Below are 22,140 nucleotides of genomic sequence, written 5' to 3' on the forward strand. Positions count from 1 at the left end.
GGCACTGCTTTTTGGGGCCGGCCCGGAGGTTGGATGTGGAACGAAGGGGTGATTTCTCTTACCCTGCCCGGGGATCCTCTGCTTCTCCCGGTACTATTTTCAGGGGCGGCCCGGAGCTCACCGGGACACCCGAGCGCTCGGGTGGGCCGTCACTGCCACTCGGAGGGAAGGAGGGGAGCAGCGGGACCGGCGGCAGCCGATCTCCTGTGGGGACCTGACCCTCCCGCAAACCCCGAGGTAGCACTCGGACGGCTGCATGCGGGAGGCAACCACCGCTGCCCGCCCTACTGTTCCCGGGTGCTTACGGGGAAGATCTGTCACCAGGGCTGCCCGGTGGCCGTGATGCTCCCGCAGGTTCCCAGTGTCGCCGTGCCCGGGACGGGGGGCTCCGCTCCCCACTAACCCCCCTTTTTTTTGACCCTCCGGCGCCACCGTAAAAGACAGAACTCTTAAGGGAGCACGGTGGGGAGGGCGGCGCCGCGCACGGAGCCAGCCGCGGACGGGTGGCGGGGGAGGCGGCGGAGGGGGGTGTCGGGGCACTTTGGGTGCCCGCCGCCGCCGGCTCATTCCTCGCCGCCCGTCCGCCGCCCGCCCTCCCCGCCAGAAGGGATTCCCTCGGTCCACCTTAACGTGGGTCTCGTTCCGCCGCCGGGCGGGCGGCGAGGGCTCGGCGGCGCGGGGCCGCCGGCTCATTCCCCCGCGCCCCCCGGGCCGGGCAGGGGGCGCTGCGGGTCCTCGGGGCGCCCGCGGGGCATGGCCCCGCCGGGAGACGCGGCCACACCGCCGCCGGCCGCAGGGAGCGGCGCGCTGCACCTTGCATTAGAGAGAGAGGGGACTGCCTGCCTGCCGGGTGACCGCTCGCTGCCCCGGGACTGGTGAGGGGCTCGATCCCGCCGCGCTGCGACTTCCCGGCCGGAGCTTTGCCCGCACCACTGGCTGCACTTAGGTAGCGCTGTCATACCCTACCCGCAGCTCCGCTATTAAATAATTTAGCGGCGGCAGCAGCAGCGCTTTCCTGCCCGCTTGTCACCTTCTCCCGGCCCCCGCCATCAATTATTCAGGACCATCCCGGTAACTGCCTGGAGCCGGGCGCGGAGAACAGGGCGACGGCGGGGCCCTACCTGGGGCCGGTCGCTGGCTCTTGGAGGCCTGGAGGAAGCGCGACCGGCCCTCGGGGCGGCAACCCCCACCGCACCGCGAAAAGTTACTGTCGCCTCGCCCCGGCGGAGAGAGGTTGCGGGGGGATCCCCGCCGTTGGTCGGTTCCCAGGGGGACGGGGGTAGGGCGCGGGTGGCAGGACGCGGCGAGGCCGCACGGGCTGCTTCGGACCAACCCGGGCGTCTGGACTGAATGCCGGTGGCAGCTTTGCTCCTCCTCGGTCGGTCCGGTGTCCCCAACTCCCACTTCCCCACCATCCGCCCCCCCGCCCTTCTCCTTCTCCCGGCTCCTCCTCCTCTCCTTCCCTCTCAGCCCTCCCCCAGCCCGACTGCCCCTGCCCTTGCGCCTTTCTGCCCTGGGTCTCTCCTGTCACCGTCGCGTCGTCCTGCCACGCTTCCCCTTCCCCACCCAGCCTGCCCTACGCCCTTCCTTCTTGCGGCACTGCGCTCCTTTTTCGCGTGTGAGATGTATTATTTATTTATTGGTGTTTAATTTCCTGCCAGGTGGGTTTCTGCCTCCCACCCGTGCGCGCAGCGGGGCCGGGGCTCCGCGGGGCGGGCCGGGCCGGGAGGAGGTGGGCTGCTGCGTGCCCGTCTGTGCCCGATTCCGAGGTAGCAGCGAGACTTGATTTTTGCGGGGGGGCGGGGAGGGGGAGGGGTGTCAAGGCGAGGAGGGGTGGCGATGTTTGGGATGCACAGCCCTGGGACGGGAACGCCGCGCAGACAGACAGGCAGACACACACACACAGGCGTGCACATACACCAAACCCGAAAGCAAGGACAACCCCAAAAAGGACTCACTTTGCCTCGATGACTCAACGCAACTAATAACCGTTTCTCTGCTCTCTGTGGCGAGTCCCTCCTGCCGCTGCTGTCGTTGGCAGAGGAGGGAGCGATTGAAAGTGACACACGGGGGGCCGCCGCCGCCACTTCTCCGCGCCGACAGGCACTCGCCGCCGCCGCGGAGCCCGGGAGAGCGGCGCTCCCTCCTCTTCTCCTCCCCCTGTTTCCCCCGGTATTGATTTTCTCCGCTGAAGGTGTGAGAAGTCGGCTCCCTCTCCCTTCTCTTCTGCGCCGCAGCCGACGGCCCCACGCCTCCCCGCCCCCTCGTCCCGACCTCTCCGCTCCGCTCGCCACCCGGGACCCCCCGGGACGGGGCTCAATCCTTGCCGCCCCGCGGGAAACCGCCCCGGCCCCGCCGCCTCAGCACCCCCGGAGGAGGGCGAGGAGGGGGCTGGGGGTGGGGGGAAGGAGTAGAAGCGAAGAACGCGGCGTGGGAGAAGGAAACAGGAAAACTTTCCACCCTGGATTCTCTACTTCTGATCCATGGACAGAGCCCAACTCAGCCAACTTACAGACAGGCTATAAGCAGTAAGTACAGCGGCAGTTCGCGGGAGCCGCTCGCTAGAGGCTTCCTCGCCAGCAGCCGGCTACTCCGTGGCTGCACAGCTGGCCGGCGCGGGGGGGGCCGTGCCAGCGGGGCCGTCTGGACTGGCAGCCTTTTCCCCACGGTCCCCGGGGGTGGGCCGGGACTGTGGCCGGACCCGGGGCGCAGCACCTGGCTGCGGCAGGCGGCTGGGCTGCTTGCCTGCCGAGCGCGATGGGAACCGGGGCGCAGCACTGCCTGCCCCCGCCCGCGGCAGGTTGGCGCCGGGCGGGTGAGGCGAACCGCTCTCTTCCAGCGGGGCCGGCTCCGGCGGCGGGAGCGGGGCGGCATCGCACCCGGCCGCTACTCGCCTGGTTTCACGGAGCTGAACCGCTCTGGAGACGGGCATCGAGGGCCCGGCCGGGTGAGCGGGGCCCGGTACTGGCCAGCGGTCACTGAAGCGCCCCTTGTTTCTCTCGCCCTAGGTCCGTGCTCCTTCTACTGCGACCTGCCAGCGGGAGCAGCGTCCCCGAGCATGGAGCGGAGGAGCGAGAGCCCCTGCCTGCGGGACAGCCCCGACAGAGGCAGCGGCAGCCCCGATGTCAAAGGGCCCCCCCCCGGGAAGGTGGCCAGGCTGGAGCAGAACGGCAGCCCCATGGGCACCCGCGGGAGGCCCAACGGCGCCGTCACCAAGCCCGTGGGAGGTAACCGTGCGGCCGCGCTCGCGGCGGCTCCGCCGCCCGGGGCGCGTAGGGCGGCGGGCCCGGGGGAAGCGTGTGGCGGGCGGGTCGGCACCGTGCGCGGAGGGGCCGGCAGGTCTCAGTGGCGGCTGGAGGGCTGCTGCCCGCTTTCCTGGGCAAGCATTTGGCTGCTCGGCACCGCTGCGGTGATGGGGATCCACGGGAAGACTTGGACCGGGCGTGCGGCGCGCAGCCCTCCGGCGTTAGAAGGCCGGCTGCCGCAAGAGGCCACCCCGGGCCGAGCTCTGGCCGGGCAGCTCTCAAAAGGCGAGAGCTCATCCTGCCGGAGGGTAACGGGGTGAAAGCGTGTCCTGCGCTCGGCGCTTTCTTGGTGCGGATTGCGCTGGGGCAGCCCACGGGCATCCCCCGGCCCTCCCGCAGGGCACGGCAGCGGCCGGGCGGCGGGCCTGGGCAGCGCCTGCAGCGGAGGGCAGCGCCGCCGGCTCGGGTGCGGGCGGTCGGGCTGCCTTCGCGGATGTAGGTGACACCAGTTAGGTGCGTTAACACCCACCGTCACAGCTTTAAGAAAAGGGTCACCAGGGTGGGAAAAACGGTGGCGTTTATGGTTGGATTTTGGGGTTTTATTTTTCTTTCGGTAAGTAGCATTTTGTAGAAGTTGTTGTAAGAGAATAGGGCATGTGTAAGGTTTAGCTCTTTCAGCAAATATATTGAGCATTAGTTTTGCTGTTTTCCTGCGTTTCTCTAAAATACTTAGTCTTTCCTACTTTGCTGTCAAGTTGCTGGTCAGTTTTACGTTAAGAGCATGTTAAGTGCGTAGTTGCTTTTTCCCCTCCTTTTGTTCCAAGCAGGTAAACTTTCCAGTCACTTCTTTTAAACGCCTTCTTTTTTCCTCTTAACTCTGATGCTGTCGTGTTTAAGACAGTGCAGCCTCGTGTTAGGAAAAGTATATTTAAAAATCTTCAAATTAACCAGGTGTTGTGAGCAGAATAGTGCAGGAAAGGCCACCAATAACTACGTTAAAAAAACCTCGGTATTTGTGTTTCAAATGAGCAGAGGGGTAACACATAATTGTAGTTGTTTATACACAAGGAGTTTGTGTAGCTGGCATTTCGAGAGATACACTGAAATGGTCGTCACATGACTCTCTATTACGTGAGGTTTATTTAGCGATTTTACCATTAGATGCTTGTTTTAGACCTCTTTGGCTCAATAGGCATCCTAATTGCTGAAGTTTGCTAAGGAGCTGCAGATTTTGTTTTAAAAGCGTAGGATTCATTTAGATACCTAATGAAGGGTAAGAGAGCTCACTAGTTTTTATGTTTCTTTATATCTAGTTTTTAATCCTCTTCTCTGTGTTCTTCCAATGTATGGAAAAAGAAGCAGCAGCTTTGCAGTGAAAGACTTGTAATACTATTCCACTTAGAAATTGGTGAAGAAATAATGTGTTGAATAATTGTAAAAAGGAACTAGTTAACTAGTTGAATAATTGTAAAAAGGAACTAGTTAATCATATAAAAAGTAGTGTATGTAGTTTTACATGCCTTTTTGGAGACTTGGTCATTAAAGCTTCTTGATTTTTAAAGGAATGCTAGAATTAGAGCTGAAATATTTTTCCTTGGGACATTTATAGAAATGTACTTTAAGAAAACTCTTTTAAATGTTTTGGAATATATGTTTGCTTTCTAGTTGCAGCTGTATTATCCAAGAGAAATTCAGCAGCTTTTATAGTTATATTGGTGGTTCAGCCTGAATCTGGCCTGTTAAGCTGTGGAAGATCTCTTCCACTTAAGAAAAATAATTTCATTTCTGAAAGCAAACTTTTAAGAGCCTGAGTTTTCATTCATTACTTTTCAGCTCATTTATAAAGGTGTTGAAGACTGGAGTGGATAAGTGTGGGGGAATAAGAAATGCAGGAGTAATTTTTTTTTCTTGTTCCTTAGCTGGCGTTCTTTGAACACTCTCAGTCTCTTTGAGTTTAGGCTGTTCATAATAAAGGTTATTCATTACTCCTTATTGATACTGAAAGCAAGAAAAAAATTATTCCTTTCTGAGTACTTACCTAGGTTCTATAATACTCAATACTAAATTAGTTAAGGCAGATTTTTTTTAATAAGATAATGGTGCTATTTAAAATTGATTTTTTTTTCTCCTGGCAATGCTCTTACAATAAATCAACATAGCTAATTTCCAGATATTTTCCTTCTGCTCTTTTTCAAGTTTGAACTTTAAGAACCTGTTACAATCAAGTGATCTTTTCCTGAATGCAGATCACACCTGTTTCAGGTATTTTTGGAAGTCTGTGTCTTTGCAGTGAATCCTGTGGTCTTAGTAATTTTTTCACTGGAGTTGTGAAATGCATCTGTAGACATTTGTGGATGGGCTTACTTTAAATTTACTGGCAAGTTAGTATAAAAATTATTTGAAGTAAATACTGATAGGGACTCTCCTACTATTATGCCTAGAGTCTGACAAAAAGGAAACTATTGAAAATCATAGTGAAGTGACATCCCGGGCTTCAGTTGCCAGTGTTTCTGTTTATTCTTATTTCTTAGGCTCTAACAAGTGATAATACTTACTGAACGTGAATTGTATTTAGGACAAAAATGGAAATACTTTACCGAAAACTAGAGACCATTTCAGTTTGTTTTTTTTATTTTAAATTCCATAATGTGTATCTAAAGATTTTGAAAGCAACGCCAAATGCTAGCAATTCTTTTTCTTATCTTATTTTGGGCCTTAGATATGTAAATGCTGAAAATCCTTCCTATTTGTCAAGTGGCTTTTTGTTGTAATAATATCAGTTTCTGAAGTTAATCGTGAGAACAGAGCAATAAGCTCTCAAACTATCTGCAGCTATGATGAGTGTGATGACCTTTGGTAACCAGTTTTATAATCGTACTGTTTGCTGCAATTATTTTTCTAGTGACTTCCCTGAGAAATAGAGAAATATAATGCTATAGGTGTTTCTAGCTTTCTCACTAGTTTTATGAGTAAAAAAGTGTTTTAAAATAAGCTTATGTAATGCAGACAGAAAATCAATTGTTCTCATGAGAAATTTTGCGTTATGATTTTCCTAGTTTTTTATTCCCAACATGAATGTCCTTAATTCAGAGGGCCATTACAGCAGCTATAATCATCTAGTGAAGGTCACTAAAAAGATAAACGAGGTCTTAAAGGTTGTGTTTAATAGGGTATTTAAAAGTTTTGGTACTGTTTACAATGTTGTTAGCGTAAGTCCAATGTATTAGAGTCCAGTTTTGGTTTGCCTGACTAACCCAGTGCTTCTGAAATATTTCAACAGTTGTCTGACCAGCCTGTTTTAAAACCTGTATGTAATAAAACACAAGTGCTCAGATTTTAAGGAGAGTAAGGTTCCTTGGAAAAAAAGACTAATATCGCTTTAAAAAACATATGAAGCCTGGGAGAGAGTTTAGAGCAAGCAAGAGCACTGTGGTGTTGACAGCTTTATATCCCTGTTGGGTAACATTCACTTACTAGAATTGGCGTCTCCTCTCAGTTAGTAATTCACTCCATAAGGATTAAAAAAAAGAGGGATGATTAATGACTAGGAAACTTATATTTACAGAATTGTTGATTGCAGTTCGTGAACCTGTTTGTGTAAGAGTGGATGTACATATATATGTGTGTGTGTTGATTTGAAGAGTGTAGAAAATAAGCATCAAAAGCTTCTGAAAGCAGCTTAAAATGCCAGTATGCAGAGTGAGCTGTTCTGAAGTTTGATTTTGCTGACAAAGAGGCATAGAACCAAATGATAGCCAAGGGAGCATGTTCAAATTTGAAACAGGAAATGATGGCAAAACATTTTTTGTTTAGATTCGTTTGATGCAGTCTGATAATATGTTCATATTAATTTAACTGTTAAAAACTGTGATTCAATTTACAAAATATTAATGGAGGGAAAAGCTTTTGGGCAATTCAAATCAAAGTATATGATCAGGATGTTAATCAGTAGCTGCAGTTAGGGAGCTTGTATGAAGTCAGATGTAACAGAAATGTGGATGCAGTGACTCTTCGGAGCGCTGCTGCTGGTTGCTGTGAGCCCCCTGAAGTTCAGTGTATCGTGGTTGTATCTGCTTAAGTGTAGTTAGAAATCAGTTTTAATATATCTCTGGGGTGACAGAAACACAGGCTGATGGTTATAGAGCTGTTTGTCAAAGTCCATTCTGTAAAAATATGGTAGAGTTTGTACTACCTTTTATATCTTTACAAGGATTTTAAGACACTTGATTGGAGCAAAAATTCACTTCTGTGCAGACGGAAGAATACAGCCTGATCAAATTTGCTCCTGTGTTCTAAATGGTTAGCTAACATGGCGTCCTGAGCGCAGTAAGGAAGTGTGTTTCACTTGTCCTTAGGAATTGAGCAAAGTGAAAGGTTTAAGTTTTTGATTCCTGCCCAGATCCTAGATGAAGAATACCTTCCTGCTGCCTGAAAGAAATATGTAGCTGTTGGAAAGAATTAAGCGCGCTGAAATACAGAAGCGTGAAAGCCGCAAACCCTTGTTAGTTTCAGGAACCAGCATAGATGTATGTTTTATGTTTTACGTTTATATTTTATGTTTTATCTGTGGCTGCATAGTGGGAAAATGTTGCTTTTAATTTTATATGATTCAGTAGGGATTTGGAAGAAATGTAAAATCTTGCATTTTACATGTTTCTGATATATAATGAGGAAGAAACCTGTAACAGGAACAGTAAGAAAAGCAAGACAGTTTTTTTGTTTTTTTTTTTTTTTTTTTGTGACTGATTTTTAAAAATGAGTTTCTGGTATTTTTGGTGATCTTCATCCCTCACTCCCTTTTCCAGTCAGGCTATATCATGTAAATAGAACAAACAGAGTAGTCATTCCTGAAGGGTCATGCAGTGTATCAGCTGTATTGTTGCCAAAGTAGAAAAATAGTCTTTCTTTATGTGTTTTCAGTACTTGGTCTGTTATTAAAATAAAGACACAGTTGGTTGAAGTGCGTGTGCAATTGAACATACACATTAAACAGAATATAGGGTATCCACCCATTCAATGACCTAGACATAATTTGATGTTTAGGGTAATTTTGGAATCCTTAAGTTGCATCTGCAGAAAGACACCAACAATTTTGAATTCAAGATTTAAGATTAGTGGTAGTAAGATTTTTTTTCTTTCCTCTGCAACAGTTCCTAAGTGTTTCAAGTCATCTCCGTGCTTCTTTTCCACACCCATGGCCATGTTAGTTAAATGCATGCTGTTATTCTTATCATAAACCAAAGCAAAGAAAAAGCAACCAACATAATTGAAATTATCCATATTAATTCTCTGTTTACTCCTCCCTTTTTAAGTTGGGTCCTGCTTTTTCTTGATCTCACTGGGATAGAACATGGTATATTTACTGTCAATTATTTATAGGGCAATTCTTTGGCAAACTCACTTTAACAGGAGGTTTCAGTGAATCCCTAGAACTGTTTTTTGTGCCTAAAGAAGATGGCAAAATCATATTAAAAACTAAAAGGAAGCCAATGAGGTAACATATTTTCAAGAAATTAAATAGTGAATTATCTGCCGCTTAGAATTTAGATGAACAGTTCGGATATCAAAGGAAGGCCAACAGTATTAACCTTTTAGTATTATGAAGAAACACTTAGAGGTAAAGCTTGCGATTCCTTTCTCAAATACCTAGTTTTGTGGAATCCTTTTATTCTATTTAAATACTCTTCTGATGCTGGATACTTTATCTTGATTTAAAAGTAGAAAAAACCTGGCATAATGTAACTGTAATCAAGTCATCATTTCAATAGACAGCTATGTCATACCTAAACGCTCTAGTTTGTAGCACAGACTTTCAGATGGTATCACTTACTTTAGGATTCCTTTAAAAGTATTTGAGTTTAGTTTTCTTCATGGAGAGGCTAGCCTGAATATTTATTTTTGCAGTTACTTTCTATTATTGATGTTTTCTTTAGAGCTGTCTATGTGGAATGGGGAGGAAAAGGGCCACAATGGTGGTCTGGAGCTTAAGTAAAATACTTGAACCGGTAAGATTTTTGTCACTTGCATTGACACAGAACATGGTAATACAATATGACAACTATGGTGCTGTAAAATGAAGAGTTTTATTGCAGTTATGTATTTATATTCACCAAACATCTGTGTGACCTGTTTAGGAAAATTCTTATTTTTGTGCTTGAGCAGTCCTCAACCTGCTTTTAAATCTTATTTTTAAACTTTTCAAAATAGCTGAAAATCTGTAAAACTTGGGAAGATTTTCTTTTGAATCCCAAATTGCAAGGCATAGCTAAGTTAGGCCTTTAATTACTGCCCCTCATAATTTAGTTAAATTAGTAACTACTGCTGTGTTTTTCAGATTAAAGGCTCAGTTTTTCAAGGTATAAAGTATTACCAAGTCCCTTTGAATTGATAGGATGGGGTTTTGTTGGAGATAACCTGTGCCTGATTCATACTCTGTAACTACCAGAGGAGCGTGCTCTCTGTTTGAAGCTCGCAGTGGCTTTGAAACGAGCCTGCTGTGTTGAACAAGGAATCAGAGCCCTTTCTAGCTCTGAAAAAATCTCCTTGTGGTAATTGGTTCCTACTGTACCAAATGTCTGGGGTCAGCTGCATCAAGTCCCCACGGTGGCATGTGTCACTAATGCAGATGTAAGAAATAGTCACAGCAGACAAAAGGCAGCTGAGTATTTGATGGCTTTTGAGAAATGTTTTCTAGCCTCTAGCGATACTAAGAAAAATTGCCCTCCAAGAAGCTTTGTACTTGTTGCAGAATGCTCATCAGCAGTGTCTCTGCTGCGGGGCTGCAGACAAATGAGTTTACATTGATTAGTGCTATTAAAGACACAAAATACTCTGTGCCATTTCATTTGGGGGCGCTTGTTAGCCCACCTAGTTGAGGTTCTCATGGCCATTCCCAAGTGTTGACTGCTATTAATGTGTGATGTGTTCTCAGCCAGCAAGGCATGTTGTTCATATTGTCACTATTCTATATAGTTAGGGATTTTTTTTTCTTCGAGAGTCCCTGCACATTGTATGATAGTACGTACTGCATCTGTTGAGTATATTTTGTCCCAGTCTTCATTTGCATTGATCTGAATATTTGTAAAGGAAAAAATATTTTATATTTCCAGTGTTATTTCTTCTATTTCAGGGAACTTTAGAAAAAACATGAAACCGTATTTTTAGTTGTTTGGTTTTTTAAACGTTTTTAAAAATATTTGATCGCTCTGTGAGTGTCCCCTGAAGATTTACAAATATACCAGATTTTGGCATTTGTCTATTAGCAGTTTAGAGCTACTGATATTAAAAAACTCTTACAAAAGGTGTTCGAAAGGTTTTGTTTGTTTGTTTTATTGGTTGATTAGTGCTGCGTTTTGCTTTGGCTTTTTTAAGTGCAATTCTTACTCTGATTTTTAAAGGTGTGAATGTTGACGTTGCTAGTGTCTGAGGACTTACGTAAAACCTCCTTCCAGGAGGCACTTCTACTTAGAATAAAACTACGCAAATAACTTACAGATTGTTTAAAAAATGATGTGTGAGCCCTGCATCGATGTTCTAATAAACTGGATACTAGGGCAGGAATACTGTGTCTGAACTCAAGATATATTTTCAATTTCTTGTTGAATGCTGAATGATCATTGGTGTTTCATGCAGTGATGTTTGGAAAAAGAAGATTGTAATTATTTGTAGAAATTGTATGAAGGGAACAGAAAGAACTTGAAGAAAAAGGACAGGTAGCGCTAGATAAGAGTCTAAGCATATGACTGTTTTCTAAACAGAAAATTATCTTGTTAATTATCTGGCTAGAAATGTTTAGTCATTGTGCTCTAACTGCTGTCCTTGTATCAGATGGACATGCAATATTAAACAATTTAAGCACAACTGTACCTTGTTAGTAGCTATGTCAGCAAGGGAAAGAAGGTCAGAAAAATCTTAATACCTGTCAGACACTATTTTATATGAAGCTGCAGCATCTCTTGAGATAACCATATACCCTCTGCATTTTCAGAATGCAGTAGGAATGTCTTCCACTTAAACATGCTCCCTCATGTTTTCCCCAGAGACAAACACTGAGATGAAAAGATGCACTATTGACAGCAGATCTTTTCAAAGGTACTAAACCTGGCACGAAATGTCGAAATGTCGGGAGCGGAGTTTGTTATATCAAAAGCATGATTTGTGTGGCTGCATACAGCCACAAGGTTACTCTGTCCCTCTCTCAGCTGTTCCATTCTATTTGTAAAGTTGAGAAGGGGCTGGATTAGTCTGTCTTTACTTGGGTATCACCAGCACTTCACTGTTGAGAAGTTGCTGACTTTTGTCAGCATTTGGATGGAAGCTTCAGATAAGTGAGGAAACTCACAAAGAAGTATTTACCATCTTGGTAATCTAAACTCACGGAGAATGTTTTGCCATAAATTTAACTGACAGGCTTATATTGGAAATGAAGCATGTTATTTTCAAAACTACCAGCCTATTTTTTGGAGAGTAATATAAATTCATATTTTGAGCATATTTTGGTTTATGTGCATTTCCATTATTTATATATTAAAATTAGATGTGCACAATTTCCAGCCTTATTATTTTGAATGGTTATTAAGAAATGTAGTTATAAATTATGAGTTATACAATACTTTGGAGTAAAAGGTGATTTTCATAATGTCTTTTCCCAACTTACAAATAACTTCTTTGCCATAATACTAACATGTTAGCGGAGCAACATGATAGATGTTTCTTTAAGTATCGTAGTAAAAGAAAATGACTTGTATTCTGAGGCTGTGGATAGTTTATGTTGTTTTGGACCCATTTCCCAAGCAGTGATCGAAAACAGATTACAATAACAATTATACAGTCAGAAGATGCAATATCCATTTCTGTTTTAATTGAGTGAAAGAATAATAAAAACATCATTAAGAAAAATGAGGTGGACCTGTCATACATGCTACCAATTTTTAGATGTAGAGAAAATGCAGAGTAACAGAAGTGTGAGGGTTTTTTTTTTAATTTCCTTTTTTCTTTTTTTCAAGTAGTTTATTTCTCAAGCTAGAAATCTGGATAGTAGACTTCATATGAGCTCCTGTGAGCAAGTATGCAGTAAGTAGGTGTATTGCTTGACAATAATGCTCAAGTTAGGCATTATCTGAGTGTATGGGTCTGGAATAATAATGAATGTATTGAGCCTTTGTGATGAAATTAATATGATCACAGTGTCATATTGACCTGCCAGCTACATGAGCTTTGAGAATGCCATGGACAGGTAGAAAGTAGTAAAAACTACTTCCTTCTCTTCCAAAATGAAAAGCTGTGCTACTTCATGTAGGGAGAGTGTTTTGGTTTTTTGTGCCTTCCTCAAATGTGTGGACCTGAATGCAAATAAGAGTACTTGGTCCCTTAAGCCATTGCTCCTTGGGACAGAGTCTCCTATGGCCCTTCAGCTACCTTGGCATCTCAGGATTCAGATTAAAACCCAAAAGGCAGAAGGGCCCTGTGCCAAGGGGCTGTGCATCTCTGTGCCTCTTGCAAAGGGATCAGACTGTAGTTGAAGGCCTGAGGTTGAGGGATCCTGGCTCTCCATTTTCTCTGACTTCTAGAGCTGTAAGCAGAAGTGTCCTTTCTGCTGTACCCTACATGGGAAGAGAGAGCCTTGCTACAGTAGCCTTGGCTCTGGTGCTGTATCATACAGCTTTATAAATCAACATTTGGAATGGCATCCGAAAGTGAAGTGGGAGCCAGTTCGGCCTTTGGAGCACAGATGTAATCTGCTTTCTTTGGCTAACACCTCTCAGTGAGCACATGCATTTGCACTAGCAGAAGTATCTAATTCTTTGGTGCAGTTCTGTGTGCATAATAATGTAGCAATTCAGCTTGTTGAGCCCCAAAAGCATTGCTGACTCATCACAAGTGAATCCACACACTGAAGGTCAGCCTATAGGTAGGTCTTTTCTATCCTTGCCCCAAAATATTCCTAACTGGATGAAGTGTACTGTGCACATCTGAGAAAGAGAATGTATATGACTTTTGTTCCTTGACCTCATGACTTGTTTGATCAAGATCTGGTACTTATTAAACCCATTAGATTAATGTGACCTGCTGGCAGATAAATGTAAATATTCCTAAAGGACTAATATTCAAACTGATAGCTGTTAAATGTGTGATCTTACGTTTGTAGAGTGGTTGCCCCACAACTCTGCAGTAAGACAATACAAGAGAAGGCTGCTCAGAAGTTGCCCTTGGTCCACAAGGGTGGGAAAGATTGGAGTTGGAAGTAAAGGCTGAGCCCCAGAGGGCAGCTGCTGACCCATAATGGGCTGTAGGTGCAGACTGTCTGAAGACTCTCTATTGACTAGTGAAAAGGGAGGCAGAAGGGGAAGCTGGCTGCCTTCTGGAGGACAGAATGGCTTCTACATTTTCTCATTTGTGATTCTTTCCTTCACTTATTTTTGCGCTGAAGATTTGATGAAGATTTCTGTGGTCTCCTTCTACCAGAAAAATACCATCTAGTAATGATATTGCTGTAGCAATAGCCTTACCCTTGCTGAAAGTGAAGCAGGATGAAGAGCTTCTTCAGTTACCATTGAGTTTGACAGCATTTATTCAGAGTGAGTTTAATGTGGCTTGTCCTCTTGCGTGTGTACTTGTAACTTTTGCCCATAGCCACTTCTGCCATATCTGTTGGCATTGTCACATAGAAATAAGGTTTTCTATTGCTGCCATTATCTATAAGATATGAGGAAAGAGGCAGTGGTTACAGTGGTTGCAGATAGTTCAGTTTGTCTCGATGTTGGAGCCTGCAAGTGGTTTTGAAGGCAGAGATATAGGTTGGCAGACATTTATCTTGTCACATGGTGAAGAGGTGCTAAGATTTCTTCTTTTACTTGCCAGGGAGTGATTCACAGAGGAATGGACATGATGGAGAAAAGAACTTGCTGGTGGGTCCCAGTGGAGACCCCAAAATAGGCCCGAGTGTGGTCTGCAGCACTTCTCCAGAAATAAAACCTCAAGCCAGCTATGAAGGCTTTTCTGTTGCATTCCAGGGGACTTATCCCAGTACCAGGAGACTAGTTAATAGAACCTTCATTAAAATGCTTTTGCTAGAAGATGTTTTTTTGCTTCAAAAATTACATAATATGGTGGCATCTGCTAGCACCACTGAATTTAAGGGCTTATTAGTGGTTCCAGTTTTCAGGGTTTAAAAATGTTGGTCATTAAAAATAATTTTGGGTGGAACTTGGCTTAGAGAGTCTTAACCCCTTAGGCAAGTTCTGTTACATTTTCAGGAGAAAGGAAACAGAAAGTAGTTCCCCAAACAAAAAAACCCTCACAAACCCTATACTTGTTTTTAAGTTAAAGAAACCAAAACCTGAAACTAACAGGAAATTTATGGCTTAAGATGATTTTTTAACAAAAAGTCATCTGATTTTAGAAGTGTTCATTCCACTGATTTTGAGTGAAAGGAGTATATTTTCCATTTAATTAATATTACGAAGTATGGCTGTGGAGTATTTTTTCTTCTTTTGTAACTGGGAAACAAGTTGAAACAACTGAGCTGTTTTATTTAGGAAACATGTAGCTGTAGTGTCTTCACCTTTTTCCTTTCAATTGGAATAGCTAGACTTCATTATTTTAAGTGTTCTTTTCCAACCTAACTGATTCTATGGTTCTGTTCCATGGCTTGGAGGGTTTGTGTGTGATTCTGGTGGGCAGCATGGTGCTGGTACCCCCCAGGATTCCTGCATGCCAGGGGTGCTGCTTGCGCAGGGGTCTGAGCTTTCTGCTGGAGGAACCTAGACAGCTGTTTGTGCTGCCTTCTCACTCAGGCTCCCTCAAAGCAGTATTTTGAGCTCTGGGTTATCATTGCTCTCAATTTTGCTTGTTTAATTGGAGAGGTGGGAGTGCTTTATTCTCCTGTTTAATTGCTCTTGCCTCCTGGCTGCCCCGTGCGTGGCTGTCCCTGGGCTAACAGGGTGGCGCAAAGCCCCAGTGGGGCTGCTCCTGTTCCCACTCAGTGAACTCAACAGGTGTGACAGATTCAAAGTTAGGGTTGAGTTAGTGCAGCTGGTGTAGCAAAGGGGATTTGTTTCCAGAAAGAGCTGATTCTCTTTGACTAAGAAAAGGTCTCATCTCCTGTGAGCAACGCTTCTGTCCCAGATGCCGCAGGATAGGCTGTGCCAGAGGTAAACCCTTGGTGTTTTTGTATTTCTCATTTCTTGTTTGTCACAGAACATGCTCTAAATGTGGCTTTTATTTTTTACAATTTTTTAAGAAATTCAAGAATTATCGAATCAAGTTAAGAGTTTCATAGTATGTTGCTGTGGTGGGATAGTGGCATGAAATATTTTATGTTAAATAAATAACAGTAAGGCTGTTATTTCAGCTAGGAGAAGGATTCTTTGAGTAGTTAAGCTGTCAGAAGCAGAGGACATCTGCAGAGACGGTAGTGACTTATTTATAAGACTTCCTGAGATCTGGGATAGCTGCGATGGCTGGGAGACTGAAGCCACAGAAAGGACTGGAAGCTGAAGAAAGATGTAAATAATACCTTGTGGTTTGCATTTGCCATTGGCTAAAATATAAAATGTAGAAATGCATTTCCTGCCTACAGATTTATTGAATATGTAAAGCCAGAAAAAATAGCCGAGGAGGAGTAGAAAGATATTGTCCTTAGTTTTACTTCCTCTGGCCCTCCTAAGAAGAAAAATTCTACAATGTAATATTATTTAACATGATTTTGTTCCTTTGGCAAACGCTGTATTAAAATCAGCTGTGGACTGAGCTCTTCTTTACTAAATTGCATCCTGGAACAAATTATTTGCAGCGGGCTTATAAAGCCATGAAGAGTAGGAGTTTAACAGCATCACATTACTGCTTATATGCAAAATCAGATATCTTGCATTTTGTCTAGAACACACTGGAGAGCAGAGGATTAGCAGAAAGTAGGGTACTTGGTTTTAAACAAAACCTTTTGCTGTAATGAGGTGCTTGATGCTGCACAGGATTGTGCGGTTGCAGAGGTCTGGGTACAGTCTCGTGTATTTGACACAGCGATTTCCCGCTGGCCGCCTGTCAGTGTGTGCACACAGCTTTCTTCACGTGGTTCCGAGTGGTTAGTGACAAACAACTGCAGAGTCATTCCTTCAGTCCCTATTAAAAAAGATTTACAGTGGAAGAATTCTCAGCTTCATAATAAGACTGTTGTAAGCTGGTGTTTGATAAGTAAAAGGCTGAAACACAGTCCATTTACCCAAACCAAGCATTTATTGTAAATAAGTTAAGTGCCAACAACTTATATTCTGTCTGATTTAATTGTATTCATAATTTATGGTGTAACTTGAGAGTGAGCCTTAATGGACATGCCTGAAGCTTGCTGAAATGAGGGAGCTCTGTCTCTTCCACCTTATCACAGATTTGCACTGCCATAGGCTGAACCTGGGATCTGCTTCAAGCCAGATCCTTCTTGAGCATGAACAGTTGTGTATGTGTGGGCCTGTGGAAACGATGTGATAGTGTTGGTTTAGCCTGTCCTTGTATCTCCTGCATCTGCAGACCTCAGCTGGACTCTGCAGGATTTTCTGGAGAAGATCTCACACCACCATCAGCTGCAGATCTGTGCTGTGATCTAAACAGAAGTGGTGTTGAGATAAAAAAAAAGCACCTTTTTTTTTCCCAAATACTGTTTGGCGTCTTTCCTCTTGAAAAAGCCCCAGCCAACTGGACAAAGTACCCCACATTTTGGCGTGCAGTTAATTTTCCTAATTATGAATTTATCTTCTGTTGTTACATGTGATCTTAAAGGTCTTTTCCAACCAAAATGATTCTCTGATTTTACGTTTGTTCAACTAATAAAGTCTTTAGTAGAAACCTCCTGATTTTTAACATATTAACTAGGTTTTAATTTCTGGTCACTTCAGGATTTGCAGTTTACACCTTTTTGAAGAAGTGGCACACTGAGGCTTTAAAGCTTCCCTTTTTCTTTTTTTTTTTTTTAATGAAATTAGTAGTGGGTTTAAGTTTTTGAAAAAGGAATTTACGGATTTGTGTTACACTTCAGGATGCAGGATGGCATCTTTGCTGCAGAAATTCAGGTATTTCTGCGTAATGAAAACCGTCAAACTGAATTGGCTTCTGCCTTTGCAATTAGAGCTGCAGGATGTGAAAAGGAGAACTGGCAAACCTCTCCTATGCCCATTTCTGCCTTTTAAAGCATTTTTCTCAGTTTAGCTTCTTTTTCAAATTTGTTTAGAAGAAAGGGAAAGACAGTTAAAATACCAAATCTCTATATGTAAGGTCAGCTCTACTGCAGTGCAGAGAGAAATAAATAAAAGGACTGCTTTCCCCATGACTGCCTTTGCTGGATAGAGGTCTCTCTCTAAAGAAAAAACAGAAGCAGATTAGGTTTAGGAAATGTTTGTAGTTTGATTGCTTCCTGTGGTTACTGCCAGTTATGGAAGCATGCTTTATTGTTAACTGTACAGAATCTCCATCTAGGTAATTTTCTTAAGACAATCCATGCTTTGCTAATTGGGCTTCTTAATTTCTCTTGTAGAGTAACGGTCTCATCTTAGAAGTCCAACCAAAGTTACTTGTACTTCAGTGTTTTTTAGGTGTGTTTGGAAATAAGCATTTGTGGATTCTGCTCTTGCTATTACCTGGATTTTTTTTTTTTCTCTGATGGAAAGGCCAGCTTAGAGAACGGCCCATGTTGCAGTCTCTGCTAGGCAAAATGTTTTCTACATAAGGTAATGAACAATTTTCAGTAGTTTATGAATTTTCAAGTAGATGTCCTGGTTTCTGAACTCCAAACCATAGAAATTTGCTTTGTCTTTGAGGAAGATTACTCTGCATGTGTGTCTGTTCTGTTTAAAACAAAACAAAAAAATAGCCAACAAACAAAGCCTAAAAACCCAAAGCATAGCAGCAACAACAAAAACTTTATTTTCCACTTTCTTCACTTGATAAAAATCTCTCCACTGTAGAATGATTTCCTTTGGGTTTGACACCACCATTTGATCTCCGTTTTTAATAATTTTGGTGGGTTTTACTCCCAGAAGAAAACATGCTTGTGCTGTGAAGTATTCCCACTAGAAATCTGGGAAGTCTTAAAACCTCATGTTACTCAGGGCAAAGAACTGGCTTTTTTATTAATTCCCTGCTAGATAACCCCTGTACAGTAAATCTTTCCATAACACCATGCTGTTGAAATTAATCAACTTGATGTTTGGAAATTGTTCAAATTAGATAAAATTAAATAACACCTAGATGGGACTCAAAACTTGTCCTGATGGAAGGAGATTTTAATCTAAAAAGACATGAATTTTATTGGTGCTTTTCCTTTCTAGTTGATCTTCATTTTATACTTATTAGGATGCACAAGCACTGCTCCCTATTTAATGGCTGGAGAGGTGGGTGGCTGTAAGAGCTCTCAGCTTTCTGCTCTGCCTGTGATGCTGCTGTGCAAGCAGACCATGCATAGAAATTAAGTGCCTCTAGTATCATATCTATTACTTAAAAAGGCATGTGCTGGACCAAGTATTATTTGTAAATAAACAAAAGAAACAGTGCCGTAGCTTTTAATACCTGCTTTCTTCTCTTCCTTCTAGTTTGTCATTACAAATCTGCAGCTTTTACTTGGAAGTCTTAGAGCTGAAAATGTTTTCCAGGAAGCTATATGATTGCAGGTTCATAACACTTTTAACTGGCTCTAAGTCTGCTTTTGTAAAAATGAATACTATATGCAGCAGACTGTCTCGGATTTTCACTTCTCTAATGAAATATCTATTTCTCTTTCCTTAATTTTTAAAGATTTTATTACTCTCCAGTGAAACAAAACTATAGATTAAAATGGGCAAGGAGGAGAAAATGTGCATTTGGTCTCTTTGATACATATTTAATTTCTTCTTAATTTCTCTGGCCTTTAGAAGAATCTTGGGGAAAAGTGCAAGTGTGTGTACAGATTCTCTGTACATTGCAACTTTTCCGTGAAAGCAATAGCAGAGCTTAAATCTCATCTCTGATGTGCTTTAAATATGTATGTTATACAGAGGTACTGGTTGCTGCTAACCATTCTCTTCTTCTGGGTAATGTTGGGAACAGTTTTTCGCTGCTCTCTTTCATTGGTTAGATGGAATTCTTGCTGTGTATGGATGTCCTTATAAAAGCCTTTCTGTAGATCTTGGTTTATGCTCCCCTGACATTTTAAGCTGATGCCATCTCTATGGGGTCGGAGCTCTGTGGGAACATGAAAGAGCTGTTCATGATTCAGTTACGTTAATCAAAATCCAGGAGTAAAAGCCTGTAGTATGATTTGCGATTGCTGGTGGTGTTTTGTGTGCATACTAGCTTTGTGTTTGTCCTTGAGGGAAACAAACTCTTTCCTTTTTAGCCCTCGGAAAACCGCTAGCTTTCTCCCTGTGTGAGAAGCAGTGCGGTGTGTCGTGTAGCACGGGCTGTGCAGCATCGCTGCCTGCAGCCTCTCTGGAGCTGGGGGAGCGGCTGTGCCACTTCAGTGCGGGCCCAGCCTGCTCCCTGTGTGTGAGTGTGCACGGGCGAGGGAGGGTGACAGCGATTCTGGCTGATCCCTCCTCAGGGAAAGAGCTCAGGAGCTCCAGCATTTATGAGTAAGGCTGGCTTGCACTGCAGTAGCGCTGCATTTGAGACTGTTATGGATGCTTGGTCTCCAGCTCTCAGAGTACTGCTCCAAGTTCTTCAGCTGGAATGACAGTGAGTAGTGACTAACTTGTATTGCTCTCTAAGGGCCCTGTAGAGAGCTGGAGGTGTAATATATGCCTGTAGGAGCAAGCCATGATGTATATCTGCATGTAAAGAGCATGTTGGCATCTGCAGAAGTTCTTCCTTTTGATCCCAAAGTACTGAAATATATTTATTTTCAGATAACATTAAGAAACAGAGAAGTTTGAGGTAGTGAGTTCGTTGGAGATACAACAGTTTAACTCTCATGCGAAATAGAGAGCAAAGCAGTTAAAACTTCCTTGGAGTGAGATTGGCTTGGAAATAAGTTTGATTACTGTTGCTTTTTATTTTATTTTTAAAATCAGTATTAAGATTCCAGGTGCTATAGTGAGAGGCATGAGAATAGGTCAGTGTCAGATCACATCAGACAGATGTGGTAAGCTGCCCTTTGCTCTCTGTTTTTAAGGTCCTAATAGCATTTTATCATCAGTTACTCTGGGTCACTGAGTTCAGAGATGTTTTTCCAAAAGCTGTTTCTTTAGCAGGGTTCCTGCAAGCATGGGCAGCAGGAAGGGGCAGGAAAGTCATCATGGGCAGGAGTTGTGTGGGGTCCTTAGTGCTGTCCATAAAGTGATATATAATGTATGGCATCCATTCTGGCCTTTGAGATCCTGTGTGTACTCAGACAGTAAGGAATGAGTGCAGAGAATAGGTGCTACTCCTGTGCTGAAGAGGAGAGACTGTTGTATGACAAGGAAAGCTTCCAGCAGGAGCATAAAAGACAGTTGCTTCACCACCTTTTCTGTCTTGCCAAAATGTAATTTACACAACTGATATTACAGCCTCAGCATTTGGCCAATTATCTTAATCTTTTGCTAAGACATTAATAGCCCCATCAAAAGTGCTGTGACAGCCTGTATGTTCGACAGGACTGGAAGTTTGTCACTTAAAGAGACTTATTTTTGTTTTAACTAGTTAAATGGTGTATGGACAAATAGAATTCAAATTTTAACCTTTGATAGGAAAAGAAATTTTGTCACTTATTTCAGAGGAACATGATCACCCATGTGCTGTCTCTTCAGGAAAGCACCTAGAGGGTTTTTTTTTTTCACTGAGATTTTTTTTTAGCACTATGTGTTAGAATTTGGCTGCTTGAACTTGCAAAATGCATCAATTTAACCCAGAATCAAGCAGTGAAGAGGGAGCAGTATCAATGTGATGCTGTAACCTTCTTTCATGTTACTTTGAGATTTGTTTTAAAACAAAGAGCTGAAACACGTCAAGTGGATATTGCAGTGTGTAGCTTCTGCCGTTAGGATGTCAAATTGAGAGCCACTCTGTGCTAGATAAGTCACTAACTGAGAATTGTGTATCTAAAATATATTTTAAAGTAGATCTACTTTCTCAAAATTCAAGACAAGGAGTATTTAAGTTCCTTAGCAGATACTAATATGATGTATTTATTCCAGGGCAGAGTGACTCCTCTGAAGGGATACATAGCTATTGGTTTGTAAATATTAGGTTTTGAAGCTAGTGACCGTAGCTCAAAAATATTTAATAGACTTTGTGAAGGAAAACTGAAATGTGGCTTTTTCTTCTTTTTCCCTTAAAGAAGTGTCTGGTCCAGGAATACAGTGATTTGTGTCCAAAATTCACAAATACTCAGATATTTTTTGTATTTAATGTCTACTGGAAATGATTATATTTCATTCTGAAGAACAGGATTTAGAGGTGAACTTGCTGGTGACAATGAGCCTTAGATGGCACTTGGAAAACTGCTTCAGGCTGAGATTTTTCTCTGCACCAATATTTTCTGGCTTATCTAGGGACTAACAAGTAATACGTAACCAGTTAAAAAAATGTCTGTGACTGGAGGTAGACTGGCCTGTAGCAGGTGGTGGAAATGGCTGTGCAGTGCTGAAGGTTTTCAGTCTGTTCCCTCTTCCTTCTGGGAATGCTCTGTGGGGCTGTTTCCTGCAAATTGGCACGTTTCTATACTGCCTTCAGTATTGAATCCCTTAAAGTTCATGCCTCACAATTTATCTAATGCCATAGATAACTTGATCCTGTAACCACAAAAGTAGATTTGCAATAAAACACAACAAAATTGAATCCAGACCACCCCCTGAGTTTTTCACTTCTGTGGTTCCTCCTCATCCTTGATTCTTTTTCCAAAAGAGTTGTTCTCACACTCCTCATGGATGCATCGGAAAGGCAGCTGTGGGTCTCT

General features: G+C 43.5%; 1 protein-coding gene across 1 annotated transcript in view; it reads left to right on the forward strand.

Moving 5' to 3' along the window:
* Positions 1–2,317: 2,317 nt before the first annotated feature.
* Positions 2,318–22,140, forward strand: part of SATB2 (SATB homeobox 2) — a 128,990-nt gene continuing 109,167 nt past the window's right edge. The window contains exons 1-2 of the mRNA XM_063162439.1: positions 2,318–2,528; positions 3,009–3,227. Coding sequence (XP_063018509.1) covers positions 3,059–3,227 — 169 coding nt within the window. The 5' untranslated portion in view covers positions 2,318–2,528; positions 3,009–3,058. The remainder of the gene's footprint in view (positions 2,529–3,008; positions 3,228–22,140) is intronic.

Source organism: Melospiza melodia, chromosome 8, assembly GCF_035770615.1.
Source record: "Melospiza melodia melodia isolate bMelMel2 chromosome 8, bMelMel2.pri, whole genome shotgun sequence".
Taxonomy (NCBI): Eukaryota; Metazoa; Chordata; class Aves; order Passeriformes; family Passerellidae; genus Melospiza; species Melospiza melodia.